The 20,386-nt window shown below is 46.2% G+C and overlaps 2 protein-coding genes and 2 long non-coding RNA genes across 4 annotated transcripts; 2 read left to right on the forward strand and 2 right to left on the reverse strand.

The window, feature by feature from the left end:
* Positions 1-60: 60 nt before the first annotated feature.
* LOC120662843 (probable protein S-acyltransferase 5) lies at positions 61-1,536 on the reverse strand. Its single transcript, XM_039941908.1, has 6 exons — positions 1,294-1,536; positions 883-1,095; positions 547-798; positions 372-443; positions 210-276; positions 61-119 (listed from the first exon to the last, which is right to left on the reverse strand). The coding sequence occupies exons 1-6, from the start codon at positions 1,534-1,536 to the stop codon at positions 61-63; spliced, it is 906 nt and encodes a 301-aa protein (XP_039797842.1).
* A 4,526-nt stretch (positions 1,537-6,062) lies between these two features.
* On the forward strand, positions 6,063-8,856 carry LOC120658944. Its single transcript, XR_005668889.1, has 3 exons — positions 6,063-7,785; positions 8,044-8,090; positions 8,591-8,856. It is a non-coding gene; the product is annotated as an uncharacterized LOC120658944 (long non-coding RNA).
* Positions 8,857-11,186: 2,330 nt separating this feature from the next.
* LOC120661488 lies at positions 11,187-12,602 on the forward strand. Its single transcript, XR_005669915.1, has 2 exons — positions 11,187-11,474; positions 12,148-12,602. It is a non-coding gene; the product is annotated as an uncharacterized LOC120661488 (long non-coding RNA).
* Positions 12,603-12,873: 271 nt separating this feature from the next.
* LOC120661489 (CASP-like protein 2A1) lies at positions 12,874-14,603 on the reverse strand. Its single transcript, XM_039940367.1, has 2 exons — positions 14,113-14,603; positions 12,874-13,501 (listed from the first exon to the last, which is right to left on the reverse strand). Exons 1-2 carry the CDS (start codon positions 14,461-14,463, stop codon positions 13,223-13,225), a joined length of 630 nt encoding a protein of 209 aa, XP_039796301.1. The 5' UTR covers positions 14,464-14,603; the 3' UTR covers positions 12,874-13,222.
* Between the last annotated feature and the right edge of the window lie 5,783 nt (positions 14,604-20,386).

Raw genomic sequence — 20,386 nt, forward strand, 5'->3', positions numbered from 1 at the left:
AACCATAATAAGAAAATAACAAGAAAAATGACAATCAGAATTGTACCTGGTTCTGACTAATTACTTCTCTAAATGGATCACCATTGAACCATATATATGAGCAATAATCGTTTGTTCAGCTGAATGGCGACATTATGCAGAATGTAACATTATTACTGAAAAGTTGTAGATTGGTTGACCCCTCAAAAAAAAAATTGTAGATTGTGTACCGTGTTCTTGGCTACGAGGAATGCATGGAAGGCTAGAAGGCACCCAAGGGCACAGATTGTCATGAAGCTGAATGCCGCAAGAACGAATGATTCAGGCAAAGTTGTGGCCAAACTGAAGACTCCTGCGCTGGTATTATCCATCTTGGTTCTAATTCTTCTCACTGTGAACGCGAACATGAACGTGTAGAACGCCAACGCCGAGCACAGCAACAGCATGTAGAACCTGTAGTTTCTCTGCAGAAGCGAAAGGATTTTAAACACCAGACAGCAGACATTACTTTCTCCGTTTGATCTGAAGATTTTGCAAGCGTTGTGATAAGCTACATATCGATCATACCAGTCCTATGCACTGGCTTATCCAGGGGCAGTGGTGATCGAATTTATCGACGCAGTTGTCGCAGACGGCGCAGTGGGAGCTTCTTGGAGGGCGGTGGATCTTGCAGGTCTCGCAGAACTTCAACCTGACGACACCATTGACGGCGACGAACCTGGCAGCACTTGCTCCATCTTCTTCAGACGACGGTGATGCCTGGTTTCTTGGTATGATTCCGGGGTCGCTTGTCGCAGCAAGCAGCAAACTAGCAGTCGCCTATGAACAAGCATGGCGTTGCAAGTCTTAGACTCTTACTAGTATGTGATGACTGTAATAATCTTGTATCATGTGCTAATTAACATTCGTGAACTGTTCGACGAGGTTGTGTTCATATGTACTGACAGCTGCCAATAGGATGAGGGAGGAGGACGCAGGGATGAGGATCCGGTGCGGGGACGACGAATCGATGACACGGGCCAAGAAAATCCATTCTGAAAGGAGAAGTGCCATGCTTGACAGGATCAGGCCCCGCGGGTCGGGGCCGCAGATCACGCGCCCATCCAAGAAAAACACCTGAAATTTCAGCCGCGTGTCAAAATGGGCGTACAGTCCAGTTCAGAATGTGAACTGAACAGTTGCCTTCTGTCTACGAAACACTGACTGCAGTTGCATACACCTGACTGGACCGTGGTCCCTGAATTTCAATTCCCAGTGCAAGGAGAGGTAGCACAGATAGATAGCTGCTCTACATACAGAGACGAGCATGCTTACGTTTCTTCCAGGCCAGACTTGGTGCACCCTCGCCGGCGGCAACGGCGGAAGCGGAAGCGGAAGCGGCGGGCCGCGGCTGAAGAAGGACGGCATCAGGGATCGGACCATGCCGCAAGCAGTCCTGATCGGATTGCACGTCGCGGAGGAGGGAGAACCATCAGGTGCTCCAGTTCCGGCGCTCCTCCGGTGGCCTCGGTGGTGATGCTCTTGCATCTCTCGTTCTTGATCAGCGGAGTACTCCATGGCCGCCAGCCCCAGCCTGTTCTTGATCTCGGTACGTTGGCGAAAGAGGGGGGAAGTTAGCGGGGCAACCGCCGCGCGCGCACGAGGAAGTGGTTATGGATCGACTAGGCTTTACCCATGTGCGCTTCCTCGAATAGGGCCCAATCCGGCCCATCTGTTAGGGTAGAATGATGCTAAATATGAAGGTTGGGTGGTTGTAGGGCATAGAGAAAAGCCATGGATTTTTTTTTGAAAACCTTAACCTAGGTAAAATTAAGCTGTAGTATATAAACACACACCATATGTAACACACACTTCCTATCTAACTAGAAACTACAACCTATACACACACGCCTGCTGAAGTGCAAAGCCAAGGATGATGCAGTGGTTGATTTAAGAGTTGAACTTAGAGGAGTTATTTCTCCTCCTCCTTTCTCCTCTCTTTTTCTTCCTCCCCCCCCCCCTCGGATCCACCCCCTGGACGGTGGTAGGCCAGCAAGACGACAATGCCACGTCGTGGACAGGGTGGTGAGACCGGTCGTCTAGCAGCAAAGGATGCTTTGGGCTAGTGTAGCCGGAAGAGACCGTTAAATCAACTACGTGACAGTGTCGGTGTCGCGCCAGATATGTGGTTTTAAATCAACTACACGACAGTGCCAGTGTTGCGCCAGGTATGTGTGGTTAAATCAACTATGTGACAGTGCCAGCGTTGTGCCAGGTATGTGTGCTAGTAACCGTTTTAGTATTGATGTTACTTCTTTTATGCTTTCTCTGTTGTCCATAGAGTGACGTAATTTAGCAACCGCCGCGCGCGCGCACGAGGAAGTGGTTATGGATCGACTAGGCTTGGCCCAGGTGCGCTTCCTCGGATGGGGCCCTATCCGGCCCATTGAGTGCTTGGGTTGGTGTTAGGGTTGAAAGATGTCTAAATGTGAAAGGTTGGATGGTTGCAGGGCATAGAGAAAAGCCATGGAATTTTTTTTTGAAAACCTCAATCTAGGTAAAATTAAGTTGTAGTATATAAACACACACCATATGCAATACACACTTCCTATCTAACTAGAAACTACAACCTATACACACATGTCTGCTGAAGTGCAAAGCCATGGATGATGTAGTTGCTGATTTAAGAGTTGAACTTAGAGGAGTTATTTCTCCTCCTCCTTTCTCCTCTCCTTTTCTTCCTCCTCCTCCCCCCTGGATGGTGGTAGGCCAGCAAGACGACAATGCCGCGTCGTGGACAGGGTGGTGAGACCGGTCATCTAGTAGCAAAGGATGCTTTGGGCTGGTGTAGTCGGAAGAGACCGTTAAATCAACTACGCGACAGTGCCAGTGTCGCGCTAGGTATGTGTGGTTAAATCAACTATGCGACAGTGCCAGCGTTGCGCCAGGTATGTGTGGTAGTAACCGTTTTAGTATTGATGTTACTTCTTTTATGCTTTCTCTGCTGTCCGTAGAGTGAGATAATTTAGCAAGTTTCTTAGGCCTTCACACCATCAACTTTCCACCTTTTGCTTCATCCACCACCATGCCAGTCACCTCCCAAAGTCTCACTCCATTCCTAGGATATTTTGCAAGCTGTAATCTTAGGAATTCAACTTGGACCCAATTACTCCTCCCTAAACCTTAAGGAACTTTACGGCATCCATAGGCATTACCTACAATTTTGCCTTATTCCAGACAGCTAAAATATAGAATTTATTTCTATTATAGGTTCCTAAATTTTATTGATACTGTTGTATATGCTACGAACGAGAAAGTGCAGGTAGCTCTCCAGTCGTTCATATGCTGGTTGGCAACTAGATTTCTCAAAGAAAGTTAAGAGAATGGAAAAATGGTTTCATCAGAGGCAGAAGTCTCTCTCTCTCTCTCTCTCTCTCTCTCTCTCTCTCTCTCTCTCTCTCTCTCTCTCTCTCTCTCTCTCTCTCTCTCTCTCTCTCTCTCTCATGGGACGCACAAGGCAGAAGGCGCTCTCTCTCGCGCGCGCTCTCTCTCTCCCTCTCATGGGACGCACAAGGTAGTCGACTGACTTGTTTTAAATTTTGGAAAAACTGATGGCATCTTCTGAACTGAATTTGTATCTTTTGTGAGAAATAAAATGCCTGATCTTTTAAGAGTGCCGTGTACCGTTAGAGTGCTAAGGGCATTTAATTTGCTGCCCTCCAGCTTCCATCCGCCAAATCACCAGTTCACCACACCTGCTATAAGTAAGCGAGGGAGCGCGCGGCAGTGTCTGTAGTATGCAGTGTGTTAGCTAGCGTCCAGCGCCGAAAGGCCGAAACGTTCCTGCTCGCCCTCGCTGCCAGCCAGCCAGCCACCATGCGGACCATGACGATCCCGTCCGCCACCATGCGCAGGCTGAAGCAGGCTGCCGCCGCCTCCAGAGCCTCGCAGGCCGCGGCGCCGGCGCCCGAGCTCCGCCCTCCTCCCGCGGGAGGCGGCGGCGGCAGCGGCGTCCGTGGACCGGGGCGCGTCCACCGGACGTCGCCGTCGTCGTCCGCCAAGCGCCAGGCCACCGGAGAAGGCGACAGCAACGGCGGCCGCGACACCGTCCCGCCCGTCGGCAAGCGCCGCGCCACCGCGCCGCCAGCATCCGGCCGGCCGGTCCGCGATCCGCCGCCGAAGCCTCCTAGCGCTCCGCCGCCGGCCGCCGCGGCCGGCGGAAATGCTGCAGCGGTGGCGGTCGGTGACCGCGTGCTCGTCCGCACGCCCGTGACGCCCACGCTCGCGGGGCAGCACGTCGTCATCACGCTCGGCGCCGAGGTGGTCTCCGCAGTGGAGGAGGACGGGGAGAGCTACTTCGATGTCGTTTTCGACGGCGCGTTTCCGCCCCACGACCCCTCGGCCACCGTGCGCATTACGAGGGACGAGATCGTCGTGACCACACCGGCCGCAGCTACCATCCCTCCGGCGTCGGGCGCCGCCACCTCGACCACCGTGCCGGCCCCTGCGCGTCCGAGCAAGAGAGAGGCCGTAGGATCCGCCGCGGCGTCTCTCCGGGGCGCCGAACAACAGAGGAGCCTGCAGATCGCGAGGTGCAAGCGGAGCCGCCACTAGCTTGGCGAACCGTTGATCCGTGCACCATTGCTTACTGTAATTGCGGGATGCCGGACCGCCGGAGGCGTAATCTGTAGCTGTAGGCTGTAGCAAGGTTAGTTAGGGCTTTGGTTGGGGACCTCCCAACTTAGGGCTTTTGGGGTTAATCCCCTCCGCGAGAGGATTGGGTGGAACTGGAGGGGACTGGAAGGGATTAAATCCCCAACAAATCAAAATCCCCCTCTCGATCCTTAATCCCCTCCAAACCGAACAAAGTGAGAAATCTAGTGATGGGGTAATAAATGTTGAGCATGGATCCAATAGTGACCCAATGTCAGAGATGGTGGACGGTGATGATGTTATGCGCATGTCCAATAGTTGGTAAGGAAATGGCGGCGGCACACAAAGATAGGGGATGCTCGTCTAATCCGTTTGATGCAAATTGAAATAATAGAAGTTTTTGTTAGTTTTAGAAAAACCAATAAAAATACAAATAGACTTTACTATTATAATGTATAGCAGTAGAATCATAATTGCAAGTAAATAAATTTTCGGTTACAACAAGTCTTGGTGCTAGAGTTGGCTACCATTTTTCTCCTTAGAGCAAAGCTAATGAGCGCGCCGGCGAACGAGCATCTGGCGTGGTGAGCTGGCGCATAGAGGTGACAGATTCCACTCACATGTAATGCACAATGGTGAAACGAGCCAGTACCAGCTGCGGTAGGCTGTTTGGATTGGTCTTTGCCGGCTTAGAACGGACGTGTAGAGAGACGCCCGTCTCCGTCTCTCTTTTCATTTCACTCACTTCCACATAGGATTTCGCCCACATCTCGCTCGTTATTATACTTGCTCTTAGGATCAAACATGTCTCATGAGAATAGAATATCCCTATTCAATCCAAAATCGTTTCCTTTCATATTTTTGGGAATTTGAACATCATAAATATCCCTATTCAATCCAAAATCGGTTCGTTTCTTTGAGAATGAACCCTGCAACCACCGGGAGCCTGACCAGCTAATCGAGAACATTTCCTCAGCTTTTGGGCAACATCTTAATGGGCCTCCAGTTCCGGCCCGGTTGATTTCACTTCTGCGCATCCGCCCGCGATTAACAAATTCAAATCGCCACAATTCGCTTAAAGCGATAAATTGACACACCTGGAGGATCCCGTCGACAAGGCCGCTACCCCGCGTCCCGCCCGGCGCCCCGCCTAGGCCACTCCCCTACGCGCGCCCTGCGAGGAGCCTGTCCAGCAAGCCGCCGCCCTATGCTCCATCGATGCCTCCGCCAGCACCTGGAGGCTGCAGATTTGCACGGACGCCCCCGTCGCCCAGCTGCTGTGTCGTTGAGGCCTCTGGTTTCGATGTCCTCGAGCAGGACCTACTGCCACCTCCCTGACTTCCAGACCAGCCCCAACTAGGATGTTGCCATATCCCTGACTTCGACATCGAGCACGTCACTGGAGGTTAAATCTCATCACTCTTCCTTGGTTTGTTGGTTCCTGAATTCCATCAATATTGTCTGTCGGGAATATATGTGCTGTGCTCACACACACGCACAATGTCTATATAAATTACACTGAGAAGTCTCTTTGGTCCAAGTTCTTATTGGTTCAAGTGGGGAAACAATTGAAGGTTCAGTACTGTTTGGATTTTTGGCTGTTGTTTTTTAGTATCAATTAGATGCATTAAGCACTGGATTACAGCATTTCCGTAAAGCAATCAGAAATGTAATTAGTCAACTATAGTGTTGGCCGGCTGGTACTGCTGGTCTCGATAGATGTTTTGTGATTTTATTATCCAAAATCTCAGTAGCTGTTATTACTTGTTGCTAATTTATTTGTGATGGATAGGTATTACCTCTAGTTAATTTGTCCAATTTTTTGGACATCCAGATCCAGCCCTCCGGTTGCAGCTCCCCTGATGGTGAAGACATCCTTTGTCCATTGTGCACCATCAAGTTCATAGTGTAAGTATGCATGTTTGAAATAGCTTAGTAAGTATGCTCATATCATGCTCAATTTTGTGATAGGTGCATGTGTACAGTTAGCTTTCCTTTTATTTCTGTTAATGAAAAAAATATGAATCTTTAAACAATCTGTAATTGTAAAAGCTAACCAAGGAAAATGTTGTCTGCACGTTTTTAACAAAATGGCCACGGTATTGCTGAGTCGCTAATGAAGGAAGTCAGGGATGTGAGACAAATTCTTTCACCTTCCTTATGAGGAGAAATTAAAGATTAAGATGACACTTGAGAGTGGATATAGGTTTGGTTACTTAGAAATGTCCAACTTTTCCTTGTTCTGTTTGGTCCGCTGGGAAACTTCTGACTATTTGTTTTCAGAGGGTATCAAAGGATAGGGTTTTTTTTTTGAAAGAAACTGTGGGGGAGATCCCCACAATGTGTAAAAGATTTTATAAATAAGGGGGGCGTAGCCAAAGTTCAGAGAGTCTTACACTGAAAGCATCTAACCAAAAGCAGAAGGCTGATCTAAGATCTGCCTTGAATTTAATCAACTGGAGATGACACTGACTTTTAAAATTAGTAACCCATCTATTTATACATACATCATGTCTTCCGAAAATTTTATCATCTCTTATCTTCCAGAGCTCCCATGCCGCTATCAAAGCTGTCCATGTGAAGAAGTGTTGGCTATTTCTGTGTTTTGCATCCTTGATTCTGTCCTCCATATTTAGAGACAGATTCCAGTTGAAGTTAATCAACGTCCAGCATTGCCTTGCAAATGGGCAGATGAAAAACAGATGCTCAATTGTTTCATCTGCTCCTGTGTTGCACATTACACATGAGTTATCCTCATGGATGCCTTCTAGTCAGCATGGTCTTTGTGTTGAGTCTGTCAACCAACAAAAGCCATGCAAAAAATTTCACTCATTTCGACTTCCAGAGTGATCTGAATATTGGATGAGCTTCTATGGTATTGAATACATGCTCATAGAATTTTTTTGAAGTAAATTCAGTTCCCCAAACTGGCTGCCACTATCCTCTGCACCTTCATCATAGGTAAAATTTTGAATGTTCATTTGCAGCTGTTACCAAGGGTAAACCTGATATGCATGAAGCAATTGATGTAATTTCACATTTTTCTCTTTATTTTCTTCTCATGTTTTGACATGTTCAGAGCTAAACCTGAAAACAAGAATGGCAGTGCTACACTCCTATTAGACCAGGCAAATATGGAGATCTTGCTAAACCAATGGAGGGATCTAATTTATGGTATGTTTCCAAATTCTAATTTATGGAGATTATGGCAAGTACATCTCTCCAAGATTTTTTTTTATTCAAATTAGATTTTTGTATGTGGAATTGAGGATGATGATTACTTCTGGTTGGTATAGATAACACACATTACAATGGCTATGCTGCATTTAAAGAAAATGACATGCTTTCTCAATATTTGTTGCTCTCTGAGGATTTGTTGGAATCTCTTACCAAAATCTTGAGATCGTTCTCCTCATTTGGTTAACACTACAGAACTTCTGACGCTGGTTAACCTGGATGATGACATATGTGCCCTTGAGGTATTTATTTATTCAGTCATAATCAAGTTCATATTGTAAGTATGCATGTTTGAAATAGCTTAGTAACTTGGAGCTAATGATGGCTCTTTTAATAACATTTGTCGGTACATACACAAAGGTGTCTACATTAATTTCTGTGGTATTATAGTTTGATGTCTCTACACACATCAGCTTAGTTTAAGATGAGGTCTGAATGAGCCCAGTATGCCTTTTTCTTACAAGAGGTCAGTGTTTTTTATGCCTCTTTTTTACAAGAGGTCAGTCTTATTGTTCTAGACAACATCCTAAATTTTAGCTTAATTTAAGTTGGGATTCTGAAAGTATAATCACTTCCTTTCTGAAACAAGACTAGCAGCCAGGACACTTAATTTAAAATGTGAGTCTATTCTGAAATAAATAAAAGATAACTCAGCTTCAATCTAAGATAACTGCATCTGAAATTTGAAAACTGTAACTTTCTGGGAACTTTGATGACATTTTTCTGGACTTGGTGTTTGCAGGAGGTTAAGAAGGCAAGGATATTGACTAGCTGCTGAAATTCAAGTTAGAAATTTCCTTAAGATGTGAATTATAGGAGGAGAGGTGCTAGGTAGAAGTAAGCTAATCAAAGTGCTGATCTGATATTTAGATAGTGTTATTAAACAGTCTTGAAGTTAAATCTATTTAGAATGTTGAATCTAAATTGTATTTATTTGATGTTCTTAAGTCAAATTCAATAAAGAGGCTGAAACCATTCCACATGCGAACTGTGGCGATGTGTTTGTGCTGTACGTGTGCCAAAGTTAATATGTATGTATGTGTGCCAAATTGAAATAGTGTCTAGACTTTTTACTAGCGGTTGTTGACAAGAGTGTTGGTAGGCATGATGCTAGTTTTACAGGAGGTTCATGTTGCAAACCTCAGGTATGGATACCATTTGTAATGGAGGTTCATGTTACAAACCTTAAGTATAGATATCATTTGTAATGAAGGTTCATGTCGCAAACCTTAGGTATAGATACTATTTTTATTGAGGTTCTTTACAACATCCGCCACTGATAATTGGTTAACCCAGACGGTTCCAGAACCGACAACGCTAATCACTATTTCTACAGTCACTCGCATAATGGTGGTTTCTGAACCTCCAAACCTTCTGTAGTAGTTGGGCCGTAAAAATGTGCAATGGGCTTAGCGCAGCCCACAACGTAATGGAATAGGAGAGACGATGGATTCCAAATTTGGTTCTAAATGATCAAAAACCTTCATGAGTTGGACTAAATCTCGTTCCTCGGAAGCTATAGCGCAAGATTTAAAACTTGCTTACAAAGGTTCCCAAACGATTCATTTGCTAATGCACTTACATGCAAAAGAGACTACGATGTGCCCTCCATGAGTTGGACGTTTGCATCTGTTCCCAAACGATTCGTTTGCTAATGCACTTACATGCACGGAATTTGTTTTGCTAAGGCTATCTCCAACAAAACCTAAAACCGAGACCCATTTCGGGATTTGAGTCACGCACAACAAAAAGGTCACGCACCCAAAACTTACCTTCTCCAACAGCTAACGCAAAAACAAAGCCCCAACCGCCCGCCTCCCCCTTGGCAGGGGACCCGCTGTGGACGCACCAGGGGAGAGGAATGCGAGGGAGGATTTGCGTCGAGGAGAGAGAGGGACGCATATTTGCGTCCTGTCTGGCTCGGTACCCAAAATAGCTACTGTGTTTGCGTTTTCTGTTGGAGAGTGTTTTGGGTACGGAAAACGATCTATTTTGGGTATGGATCACGCTTTGCGTCTTCTGTTGGAGACAGTCTAAGGCCATACAGTTTCGCTTCATCGCGCGAACGACCTATCGCGCCTCCACTCAGGGTTTTTAATTCCGGTAGGGAAAAAAAATCGGAACCCACCGATAAAACCGATATATCGGGAATATCGGGATTTTTTATTTTTTATTTATTTATTTATTTTTTATTTACTTTTTAGTATAAAAAATATTCATTAAATTAATTTCGGCCGATAAAAAAAATATCGGACCCCACCGATAAACCCGATATATCGGGTATATCGTGAAATTGCGGCCGATATTTCTAACCCTGCCTCCACCCCGCGTCCACCTCCTCTGCTGCACACCCTGCGCCGCGCGTTCGAACCCCAGCGCGCGTGAATCGGCAAACCCGGCCGGCCGGCCCTAAGCCGGCGCCGTTCGAGCGGCCGTAACCCGCGGGCGTCTTCGGGCTCCGGAAGCCGCCGTGCGCATGGTCGGGTGTGTCCTCCGGCCGCCGCTGTAACGCGCGCCGGACGCGGCCTCCGGGCGCCGCCGTGAGCAGGGCCGGGTGCGTCCTCCGGCCGCCGCCCTAAGGAGAGGAGGCCGCGACCTCCGGGCGCCGCCGTGACGCGCGCCGTTTAGGGCTGCGGCCGCCGCCACCGTCAACCGCGTCGGCTGCGTCCTCCGTCAAATCATGCGCCGCCGCCCTGCTCCCGCTTTGCGATCCCCTTCGTCTTCCTCGACCGAATCCCGCAGCATCGAGATAAGGCATCACGCCGTGGCAGAGGCCCCTCGCTCACCGGCTCTTCGCACGCACGGGCGACTGCGCGTGGCCTCCGGCTTCCCCCGCTTCAGCTATTTGATTTTGCATCTGTTCTTTAGATCTGTCGCTGGTTCGTTTGTTCTCCTCTTTCCCAATGACTCGCTCTCTCAAGCTCGAGAAAATCAATGATCTGAGGATGTATCATTTGTTGCAATGTTTCTAGGAAGGAGCTGTGTGCTCTGCTTTTTCTTGGTTCTCCTTGATTTGTTCGATCGACTGTCGCAGTCTTCTACCTGTGCTGCTCGGTTTTTGCAACCGTTGCCTGTGGACTACTGCATAACTGCGGCTCTGCAACAACGATTTGGTTCCTTTCTTCTGTCAGTTGTTGCTGCAGCCTAAGAGCAGGTATTATAACGGACTGAGAACCGGCTGAGATCTGACGTGGAGAGGAGAGAGAGCGAGAACGAGCTGCTGCTGAATCGCCCGCTCGCACCGACTGCAAGCGCTCCCTCTCTCACTTCAACGCATTCAATGTGGGCGCTGCGACGCATGCTCCCAGCCGGCTCCGGCTGAGACTATAAAACTTGCTCTAAGCTCATCCATTAACTGTTCTGCAGCGGTAGCAACACATCTGGTTTGTATTTCTCTATTTGTTGCTCGCCAACATCTGCAATTTCTTAGCTTTGACGTTCCGTACCATTTTAATTGCAGCAACAGCTTGGCTTTTATCTCTGATTTTGAGCCATGGCAGCAGGTCAGCCACGGGCCATGTTAGGCACATTCAGTTATCAGCTTGCACTTCGAAAGCATCAAAGTGGCATGGAACAGAAGATTTCAAGTCTCGGAATCTGAAGCCTTATTTTTCTGCAGAAATGTGGTAGTCTTTTGTTGCTCGTTATTTTTATTTAAGTAATTCCTTGATTGATCTCTTGATGAATGATTGGTTTTATTAATTTTGATGAATCAATCAATTTACATTGTTATTTCTTTCTTGCATGTAATCTTTTTGCTTGGTCATTAGAGTCTAACTTGGCTACTGTAAGTGATAGTTTGTAGCTTTACTTGATCTGCAGTGATCACATAACTCTAGCAACTCTTGTACTTGAGCTGCTCAGCTGCACGCTAGCCATGCATGAGTAGCTTGATCTCAGTAGCTTTGTCATCAGTTTACCAACAGCTCAGTATCTGTCTATTACTTTCTGTAGCAACCAGTTTTCATGTTGAATGAATGTGACTCATACTACTACAACAACTTTCTAGTTTAAGGTAATTTGATAATTTGAGATGCTTGCTTATTTTGCTCGTTGCAATCTATTTGGCTTTTGGGAATCGGAAATGGTGCAAGGTGGAATCTTGCATGGATTTGTGATGACTTTCTGGTTGTTTCTGCAAATGAGTTGTATTATACTCATTTGCAGAAACAACTCATATGCATGGATTTGAGATTATTTTCTTCATTGATATGAACCATGGCATGTCATGATGTTAGTGTGACATTTTGGTTTATTTACACTTAGTTTTATTCATGAATTTGTTCCTCCAAAATGCAGGACAAGCAGGCTATAAAACATACTTTGGAAGAAGAAGCTAGGAGGTGCCAGAGGCTGGTGCTATGGCTTGATTGTGATAGAGAGGTTGAGAACATAGCATATGAAGTGATCGGAGTTTGGACAGGATTGTGGACGCTGGACGTGCGTTAGTTAATTGACTAAGCTACCTTTATGATTTAAGTATTAGGCAAATTTTAATGAATTTGACTGAATGCGCTAGCTCTGCATGGTGGATTGGTGGTGTGGCCTTTGAACAACCAAAAGGTGTGTAATCCTAAAAGAAATTTTTGATCAGCATCTGTTAGCATTCAGCATGATAGATGGATTCTTTAGCTCAGTATTCAGCATTCCAGCTTCTCAAGTTAATTTAGTCACCGCAAGGCGTTCATGTGTGGAATTGTATAGATCGATTTGCGAGAGAAGAGATCCAAGCTATTTGCTCGGCCTTCTGGACTTATCACAATTTTGTATGCATTGAGTAAAATTATGTGATACTGCACTTAAATATAAATTTTTATATTTTTACCCGTGGCGTCAGCACGGCCAACTTACTAGTCCACTAATAATCAACTGCATGACTTGGACGTTTGCACCCACAAATAATCAGTACTAGTCCACTAATAATCAACTGCATGACTTGGACGTTTGCACCCACAAATAATCAGTAGCTGATTGCTCTTTTTTTTCTCCTTAAACAATTTCTTGTTTCACCTTAGACTCGGTAGATGTTTACATGTTCTATCCATTTATATGCACTGGTTTAGGTTCAAACCATGTTACAAAACCTGGTAATAGCTAAATAGGTGGTAAAATGATGTAATCTCTCAATTCATCCACTACACACAACAATCACACAAACCAGTATATAATTACCAAGTCAAGCACAATGTATGAGCAGCATCAGCACGGTGCTAATCATTTGTAACAGCAAACTAGTATGATTCACACATATAATAAGTCCTTGCTTATTACTTGATCGCCTACACATTACAGAGAGATGATGCAACCCCGCCTCCCTTTGGAGCCTCCAGTGGATGGACCATGGACGGCAGACTCTTGTACGCCCGCAGCGGCTTCAGCGCGGGTAGGCGGCGATCTCGACACCCTTGTTGCCGAGCGCCGATGACGGGGGCGCCTCGTAGGTGCTGAAGAGGCGGTAGGAGGAGATGACTGAGAGGAGGATGAAACAGACCACGGAGCCAAAGGTGATGCCCACCGAGGTCCGGGCCTGGCGGCAGAAGCTGCCGAACACGCCGCACGCCTCACTCCATGTCACCTCCTTGTCGCCGTTGTAGGCTAGGTACAGTAGCTCCGCCGCCGCCGCGCCCGCCGCTAGGATCAGGTATGTGAACACCTGCAAGCACAGGATCTGTGTCTGTCAGTATTTGAGCAGTGAAATTGACAGCAGGCTAGGCAGTGTAGTTTCTGTACATGAAACCTTGAAACTCTGAACAAATTTGAACAGAAATGAAACTAATCCAACGCTAACTGTTTAGAACCGGCAAGCAAAATTTTGTTCTAAATTGCTAATTTTCGTTTGTTTCTCACAGTACTAAACTCCAATCTGGTATCAGGCAAGAACAGACGCACAGATTTTGCATAAATTTTGTAAAACCAATAGATCCTCTAAATTCCAGGCTCCATCTCCAACAGAGCCGAAATTGAAATCACAACGTACTACGCAATTTTCACTGAATATCGTCGAAGTACAAAGGCCCTGACTATAACTATAGTAAGTCCTAACTCGTATCAGCAAGTATCTGACTATAACTATAGAGGTCAGGGAGAATTTGCAGGTCGGTGGATGCCGTGGCAGACGGAGGCCCAAACATGGTCGGTGTTGTTGGCAAAAAAAGAAGAGAAAAGACATTCTTCAGAGTATTTTCAACATGCTGCTACGAGCTGAACGCGTAAAAGTGAAAAGTGAGGGCAGAGTAGAGATGGACGGCAGGAACAACGACGGACCTGGTCGAGGAGGAAGACGACCCATGAGCGCGACACGGTGGCGGGCCTTGGCACGGCGGTGTAGAAGGCCGTGACAAGCGAGTAGGCGGCGCAGAGGCCGTTGGCGTAGACGAGGTACTTGAAGCCGCCGAGGTCGGAGTAGGCGACGGTACCGTACTCGTTGGTCTGCTGGTCCTTGAGCATGACGGCCATGGCGGCGACGCACAGCCCCAGCGGCGCCGCCCGCAGCAGCGTCTCCACGGGCCGGACCCGCGCCGCCGCCGCCTCGCCCGCAGCCAGCTGCTGCTGCTGCTGCGCCGCGTCCGCCGCACCGGCCCCTCCGACCGCCTTCTCCTCCGCCATCTTGGACATCTCCGCCCGACTTCCCCGCTCTCTCTTCTCTCTCCAAAGAGGCAGCGCGAAGAGTCCCGGCGAGGCACGCAGCTCAACTCACTCTCTCTCTCTCTAGGAAGAAACAGGAGGCAAGGGGGAGAGCACATTTAAGGACCGTGGCGCGGGCGAGTGGGGGAGGGTAGTTGGAGCGCAGTGGGGGGCTTGAATGCGCCGAGTTAATGGCGCGCGGTGGCAGAGCCGTATGGCGCATGGGCGATGGGTGATGGTCTAGTACTCTACAGCCTGTTCGGCTGGTGGTTTTGCCCCGGCTGTTTACTGTAGCAGCTGGTTTTTTAGAGGATGTAAACGGTAGCAGCTGAGTACTGTAGCAACTACACGTGATATAAACTCGATTACTCGTGTGAGCTACTAGTACTGTAGCTACAGTAAATCAGCCAAAAAAAGATCAGCGCAGCCGAACAGGGCCCTAGTCCGTTGATCCCAATGCGACCGAGGCAATTGGTGGTTGGTGGCACGGCGCGCGGCCACGCCGTGCGTGTGCGTCGTTCCCGTCCTCGTCCTCCTTGCCGCGATGCACAACGTGCCTACCTGTCGGCACTGGCTGCGGCTATGGTCTGTTTAGGCCTCCTCCAAAGTTAGAAGCGAGTTCTAGCTCTAAACTAGTACACGTAAGCAGAAAAAGAAAATTCATACAGCAACTTTGGTCATGGATATCAGGATTATAGTTAGATTTGGCTTTTTAGACACATCTAACTCTAAAGTATCCAAACAATAGAGTTAGATTGGGGTTAGATGCATCTAAGAGCAAGTATTATGATGTATGAGTAGTTGGCTCATATCTACAGAGAAATAAAGAGAGAGAAGAGAACAGGCGACTCACGAAGCGCCGGCCGCAGCAGGCGAAGACACGCTCGGCGTGCTCTTATTGGCTGAGGCAAAGTTTGCATTGAATAGCTGTGGGTCCCGCCACTACTGCGCGCGCATCGTCGCCGGCTGTAGGCGAGCAGCAGCCGAAACCATTAGATTTGCTCTAACCCATCCAATAAACTATCCCCTCCAAGAGAAACTATCCCCTCCAAGGGATGCTTATTGAGGGTTAGATTGGGATGGCCTCACCTTTCCTCCCTCTCTCTCCCCCTTCTAAATGATTGGAAAAGTATTTTTATTGTCTATCTAACCCTTCCATCAAAACATCTCTTTATTTAAAGTTAGTTTATGGTTAGTCATAAATTAGATACTAACTCTAACTTAATTAGAGTATCCAAACAAGACCTTTATCTTTTATTGCACACATGTGAGACCCAGCTACATTAATTATTTACTCAGGCTATGTTTACTTCCAAAATTTCTCTCTACAAACTTCACTATTCATCTATCACATCAATTTTTTTACCTCATACATGGAGTATTAAATATAGATAAATAAAAAAACTAATTGCATAGTTTTGATGTACACGGCGAGACAAATCTTTTGAGCATAGTTAGGTCATGGTTGGACAACAATTACCATGAACAAATGAAAAGTGCTACAGTGTGCCGCAGTGTCCGATATGACCCTTTTTACCACTATTTTTTACCACTATTTTACGGATCTAAACACAACCTCATCTCCTTTCTCAGGTTTGGAGGAGCTCCACCTCGGTAGCTGCGTGAGTTCATTCTTTACTTTTTTTAGGGAAAACGCCCAAAAGGGCAGAAATATCATTAAAGGCATTGAAATTTACAACAGTTAACCCAAGGTGGCATATTACATAGATTATTGATAATGTTACATCCGTGCTGATGGAAACAATTTCCACAACTAGCCTCAAAAGAGACATTTAGACACTGAGCATTCTTTGCTAGAGCATCAACAATTTCATTATGGCTCCTGGTTATATGATGGAAGGATGAATTAATCTTGTGACTCATAGCCTTGATGTCCTCGACCACTTGACGGCTGCGCCAATCTGGAGCTTCCTGATTCTTGTTTAGCCATTCTATTAGCGTAACGTTATCTCCGTAACAAGGACAATTATGAACCTGCAAAGATGATAACACATGCATTGCAAAAAGAAGGCTCAAAGCCTCAGCATGGAGTGGTGAGGTAGCGGAAACTTTGCTCCGTGCATGGAGCGCCCAAGATTGATTCCCTGCATTGAAAATAACCATTACCCCCAACCCTGCAACACTTGAGTCCTGCAAAAATGAAGCATCTGTAGAGCAAAATGTAGATGGAAATTCTGAAGCTAGAGTAGAATCTGAGTGAGAATCAAAAAAGGAAAGATTATGAATCATCAGATCAGGATCCGCATTGAAACCTTCATTTTGAGCATTGAGGCCTGCGATTGCCTGAAATATAACAGAGTAAGCAGGAATATTTTTTTCTTTGGAATCTCAGAGCATTTCTTAGACGTCGTGCTACCAGCTAGCGGCGGTTTAGTCACTAGCAAAACTGTTTCTGATGTTTCTCACTCTACCACCTAGGCAAAACTCTGACTCAGCTGGCGACGTAGCCTCCTTTTGGAGGAGGTCTTAGGCTGTCCACACTGGTGGACCTCTATTTTTCTCCACGAAAAGAAATATTTTTGTCTAGTTATCGAGAGTCTCTACTCTATCTCTATTTCTCATGCACTCGTTTATCCTCTATATCTCTCCTCTATATCACAGTCATCAATATTTTTTACTCATACCCATCCTTTGTATAGTCACTGACGAGTGGGAGCCACCCCACCCCCCACGTCCACCTCTCTCCTCCCTGCTTCTCCTCCGCCGGCGAGCGGCTTGGTCTCCCTCTCCCGTGCCATCCTTCTCGGCGGCACTCCCTGCGCCGGACCTTCCCGGCGGCCGAGCTCGCCGCCGCCGCCCACGCTCCTCGCCTCCGCAGCCAAGCTCGCCGCCGCGGCCGCGCTCCCTCCTCGCTCGAGCCGCCCACGCTCCTCGCCTCCGCAGGCAAGCTCACCGCCGCCGCGCTCCCTCCTCGCTCGAGCCGCCCACGCTCCTCGTCTCCGAGTCTCCGCGGAGCATGGAGGAAGACAACCCCGCACCGAGGAGCGACATGCTGCTCCTTGGTGGGATGAGAGACCCGAGAAGTTCCTCCATGAGTTTCACCGAAGGGATGCCACCTCCTCCACGGCGTTCGACAAGGTCATCCGCACCACCGCCATACAAGCCCAAGAATTCAGAATATGGGTTTATTATCTTGTCGAAGGAAGAAGAAGAAAGGCTCAGTTCATGAAGGGAAGACTACGAGCAAATTATGATTTTGATGATGAAGAATTGGTGAAGCTGGGATTTCATCATGACATCTATGAGCTATTGGAGAACATCGGTTGGAAGTTATTTTCCGACGGTGTCACGGTTGATATGCAAGAAGAAGTGGCTCTTGAGATGTTCATGAAATTAGAAAAATCAACGGAAGTGGTGGATGATGAAGAAGTTTCATGTCTGAAATTTAGGCTCAAGAATGAAGAGAAAGTAATCACCTATGGAGAAATAGGAAGCTTGCTCGGATTCAAAAGTAATGCATATGAAATGGTGCAAGTTGAAGATGGAGAGCTTGATGAATTTTGGACAAAAATAGCAAAAGATGTCAACCGCCAAAGGAAAAATATAAGTAATGTGACCCTCCAAATATTCCACTCTTGGTTGAGCAAGAGAATTCTCGGGAGGATGAGAGAATCGAAGGTCACCGACCAAGAATTAAATTGGATGTATGCTGCATTGGTGAAGAAGCAAATAATTGATCCCACCAACATCATGGTTGAAAGGTGGCTTTGTGAAGCATCATCCGGCACGGGAGAAGTTGGTTTGGGATGTTATCTCACAATGATAGCCCGAGCCATGAATCCGAGGTTACGAGTGATCCAAAAATTTTATGTCCCGGGAAGAGATATTGGGATTGATCATTTGAGGCAAGGCCATTATATCGGACGGGATGAAAGAAGGGATTTACTATTTCTGAGATGGATATTTCCCTCCCCGACCAAAGGATGAAATTATTTGCAAGAGGGAGGACTGATTGGCGAGTTGAAAATATTGGAAAAAGGTGAAGAAATAAAAAAGAGGAAGGTTAATTGAAGGGACATCGGCATCGGCACAACAAGAAGACTTGGAAGTAAACCTTCCACCGCCAAGTTCTACTTATTGGAGGAATGAATTTCAAGGTGCATCAAGTGGACAGGGATACCCGCAAGGATGGACGAGTCAATGGGAAGGAGGCCAAGAACAAGCATGGGGGCACGCTGCGGCGGCACCCCCACCGTTTAGCAACTACGACTACCCACCCTCGTCATATCAAGGAGAGATACCCGACCCGTCATTTGGAGCACAATATTTTGACCTCCCTCAACCAGAATAAGGAATGAGAATTATGGGTGCTTATGCGAGAAGAAATATGGAAGATATAGATGCCATCCGGAGGCATACAACCCAACTAGAGGATGGAACTGCAGGAATTGCATATCAAATGGGACTTCTAGGTTTGGCGTCACCGGAACAATTTAATGGAGGAGAATTTCAACAGTATTATGATCAAGGATACAACGCAAGAGCCAATCAAGGAGATTGATCGACGGCATGACCATGAATAAAATGCTCGCATGTGTGGTTTGGATTTTCTATTTCTTTTCATTTATTTTCAGCATGTGTGCAAGCTTGTGTGTGCATAGAAATTTTCTGTTTTATTTATTTCAGCATGTGTGCAATTTGTTTTCTTTTGTCTTCATCACCATGATAAATAAATACATCACCTACGCTTTAATGTTATGGTTAGTAATGATGATAGAAAGTTTGTGCCATGTTAAAATATGATGATCGTTGCCGCTTTGTCTACTTTCTTGTGCTTGGTTTATGCATGATTAAACTAATGCTCTCTCTAACATGATCTGAAAATTAATTAAATGCCGGCTAATTCAATTGTGGAGGTTATGATAAATTAAGACCCGTATCTTTTATTCTTGCTCTCTTACTTAAGCTTGTCAAGGAAAATTTAATTTGGATTTAATTTTGAGCTAACCTTGTCAATGATACCTTTTGCAATTGCTCTACCCTTCTACAAGCCTAAATGATATATCATAACAAACCATAGAGTAAGAATTATTTTCAAGTGAATTAATTCAGGATTTATCTTCTTTGGTACGAGACTAAGAAGCTGACCATTCCGTATTTTTGCGTACCTCTCTTTTGCTAGCCATTCTATCCATGCATTGTGAGTTTCTATACCGGGAACATCGTAAACCTCGCTGGATATCCATCCCTAACCAAAAACATCTTTTTGTGAAACACCTCCTTGACCACAACCTATATATTGAGTATATATATTTATTTCGATGGCAAAATAGTGGAATCAAGAGCAAAATTCAATAAAACATAAGCTTGGGAAGCATCAAAGAGTTCGCAGAAGAAAAATCCGAAGAAGTGGAGGCCTTTTCCTCCTCTGTTAGCTTCAATCTTTCACGAGGAGATGCTCCATTGAATTCCAAAGTTGAGTCCAGAGAATTGATAAAGGTTTTGTGCACTCACTCCATCAAGTTATCATCACTTCATTGCTTGAGAACAAGCAAACGTTCAAGCATGGGGGGAGGTGGAGTAAGTGCATTGTGTTGCCAATGCTTCTGAGGAGCAAAAAGAAAGAAAGAAAAAAAAGAGAAAGAGAGAAAAGAAAAAAAATGAATGATGATGAAATGCTCCTCAGTTCCTTTAGCTTCATTAAACTCCAGGTACTTTGAAGATTATTCTATACTCAATTATTCCAACCATGTGCAATCCGATAACAAGGACTTCAGTCGTGCCTTGGGATCAACTGTTGCCATTTGCACATGTCCACCATCTAAAGTGTGTGTTCCATTCTCTACCTCTCCACAAAGAAATTATTTTCCAATGGTCTTTTTGACGAGTCTCGGTAAATCCATAAGAAGTATTTTTTGTTTTGATAATATCTTGATTATAATATCTTTTGTTA

This window comes from Panicum virgatum, chromosome 2N, assembly GCF_016808335.1.
Source record: "Panicum virgatum strain AP13 chromosome 2N, P.virgatum_v5, whole genome shotgun sequence".
In the NCBI taxonomy this organism is placed as follows: Eukaryota; Viridiplantae; Streptophyta; class Magnoliopsida; order Poales; family Poaceae; genus Panicum; species Panicum virgatum.

Excerpts from the sequence above, each read along its gene's own strand:
- LOC120662843 (XM_039941908.1), bottom strand. The coding sequence starts at position 1,536 with ATGGAGTACTCCGCTGATCAAGAACGAGAGATGCAAGAGCATCACCAC. Across the intron at positions 444-546 it reads TAAGCCAGTGCATAGGACTG|AGAAACTACAGGTTCTACAT; the intron begins GTATGATCGATA and ends TCGCTTCTGCAG. Across the intron at positions 277-371 it reads CGTTCATGTTCGCGTTCACA|CTTCATGACAATCTGTGCCC; the intron begins GTGAGAAGAATT and ends TGCGGCATTCAG.
- LOC120661489 (XM_039940367.1), bottom strand. The coding sequence starts at position 14,463 with ATGTCCAAGATGGCGGAGGAGAAGGCGGTCGGAGGGGCCGGTGCGGCG. Across the intron at positions 13,502-14,112 it reads TCGTCTTCCTCCTCGACCAG|GTGTTCACATACCTGATCCT; the intron begins GTCCGTCGTTGT and ends CTGTGCTTGCAG.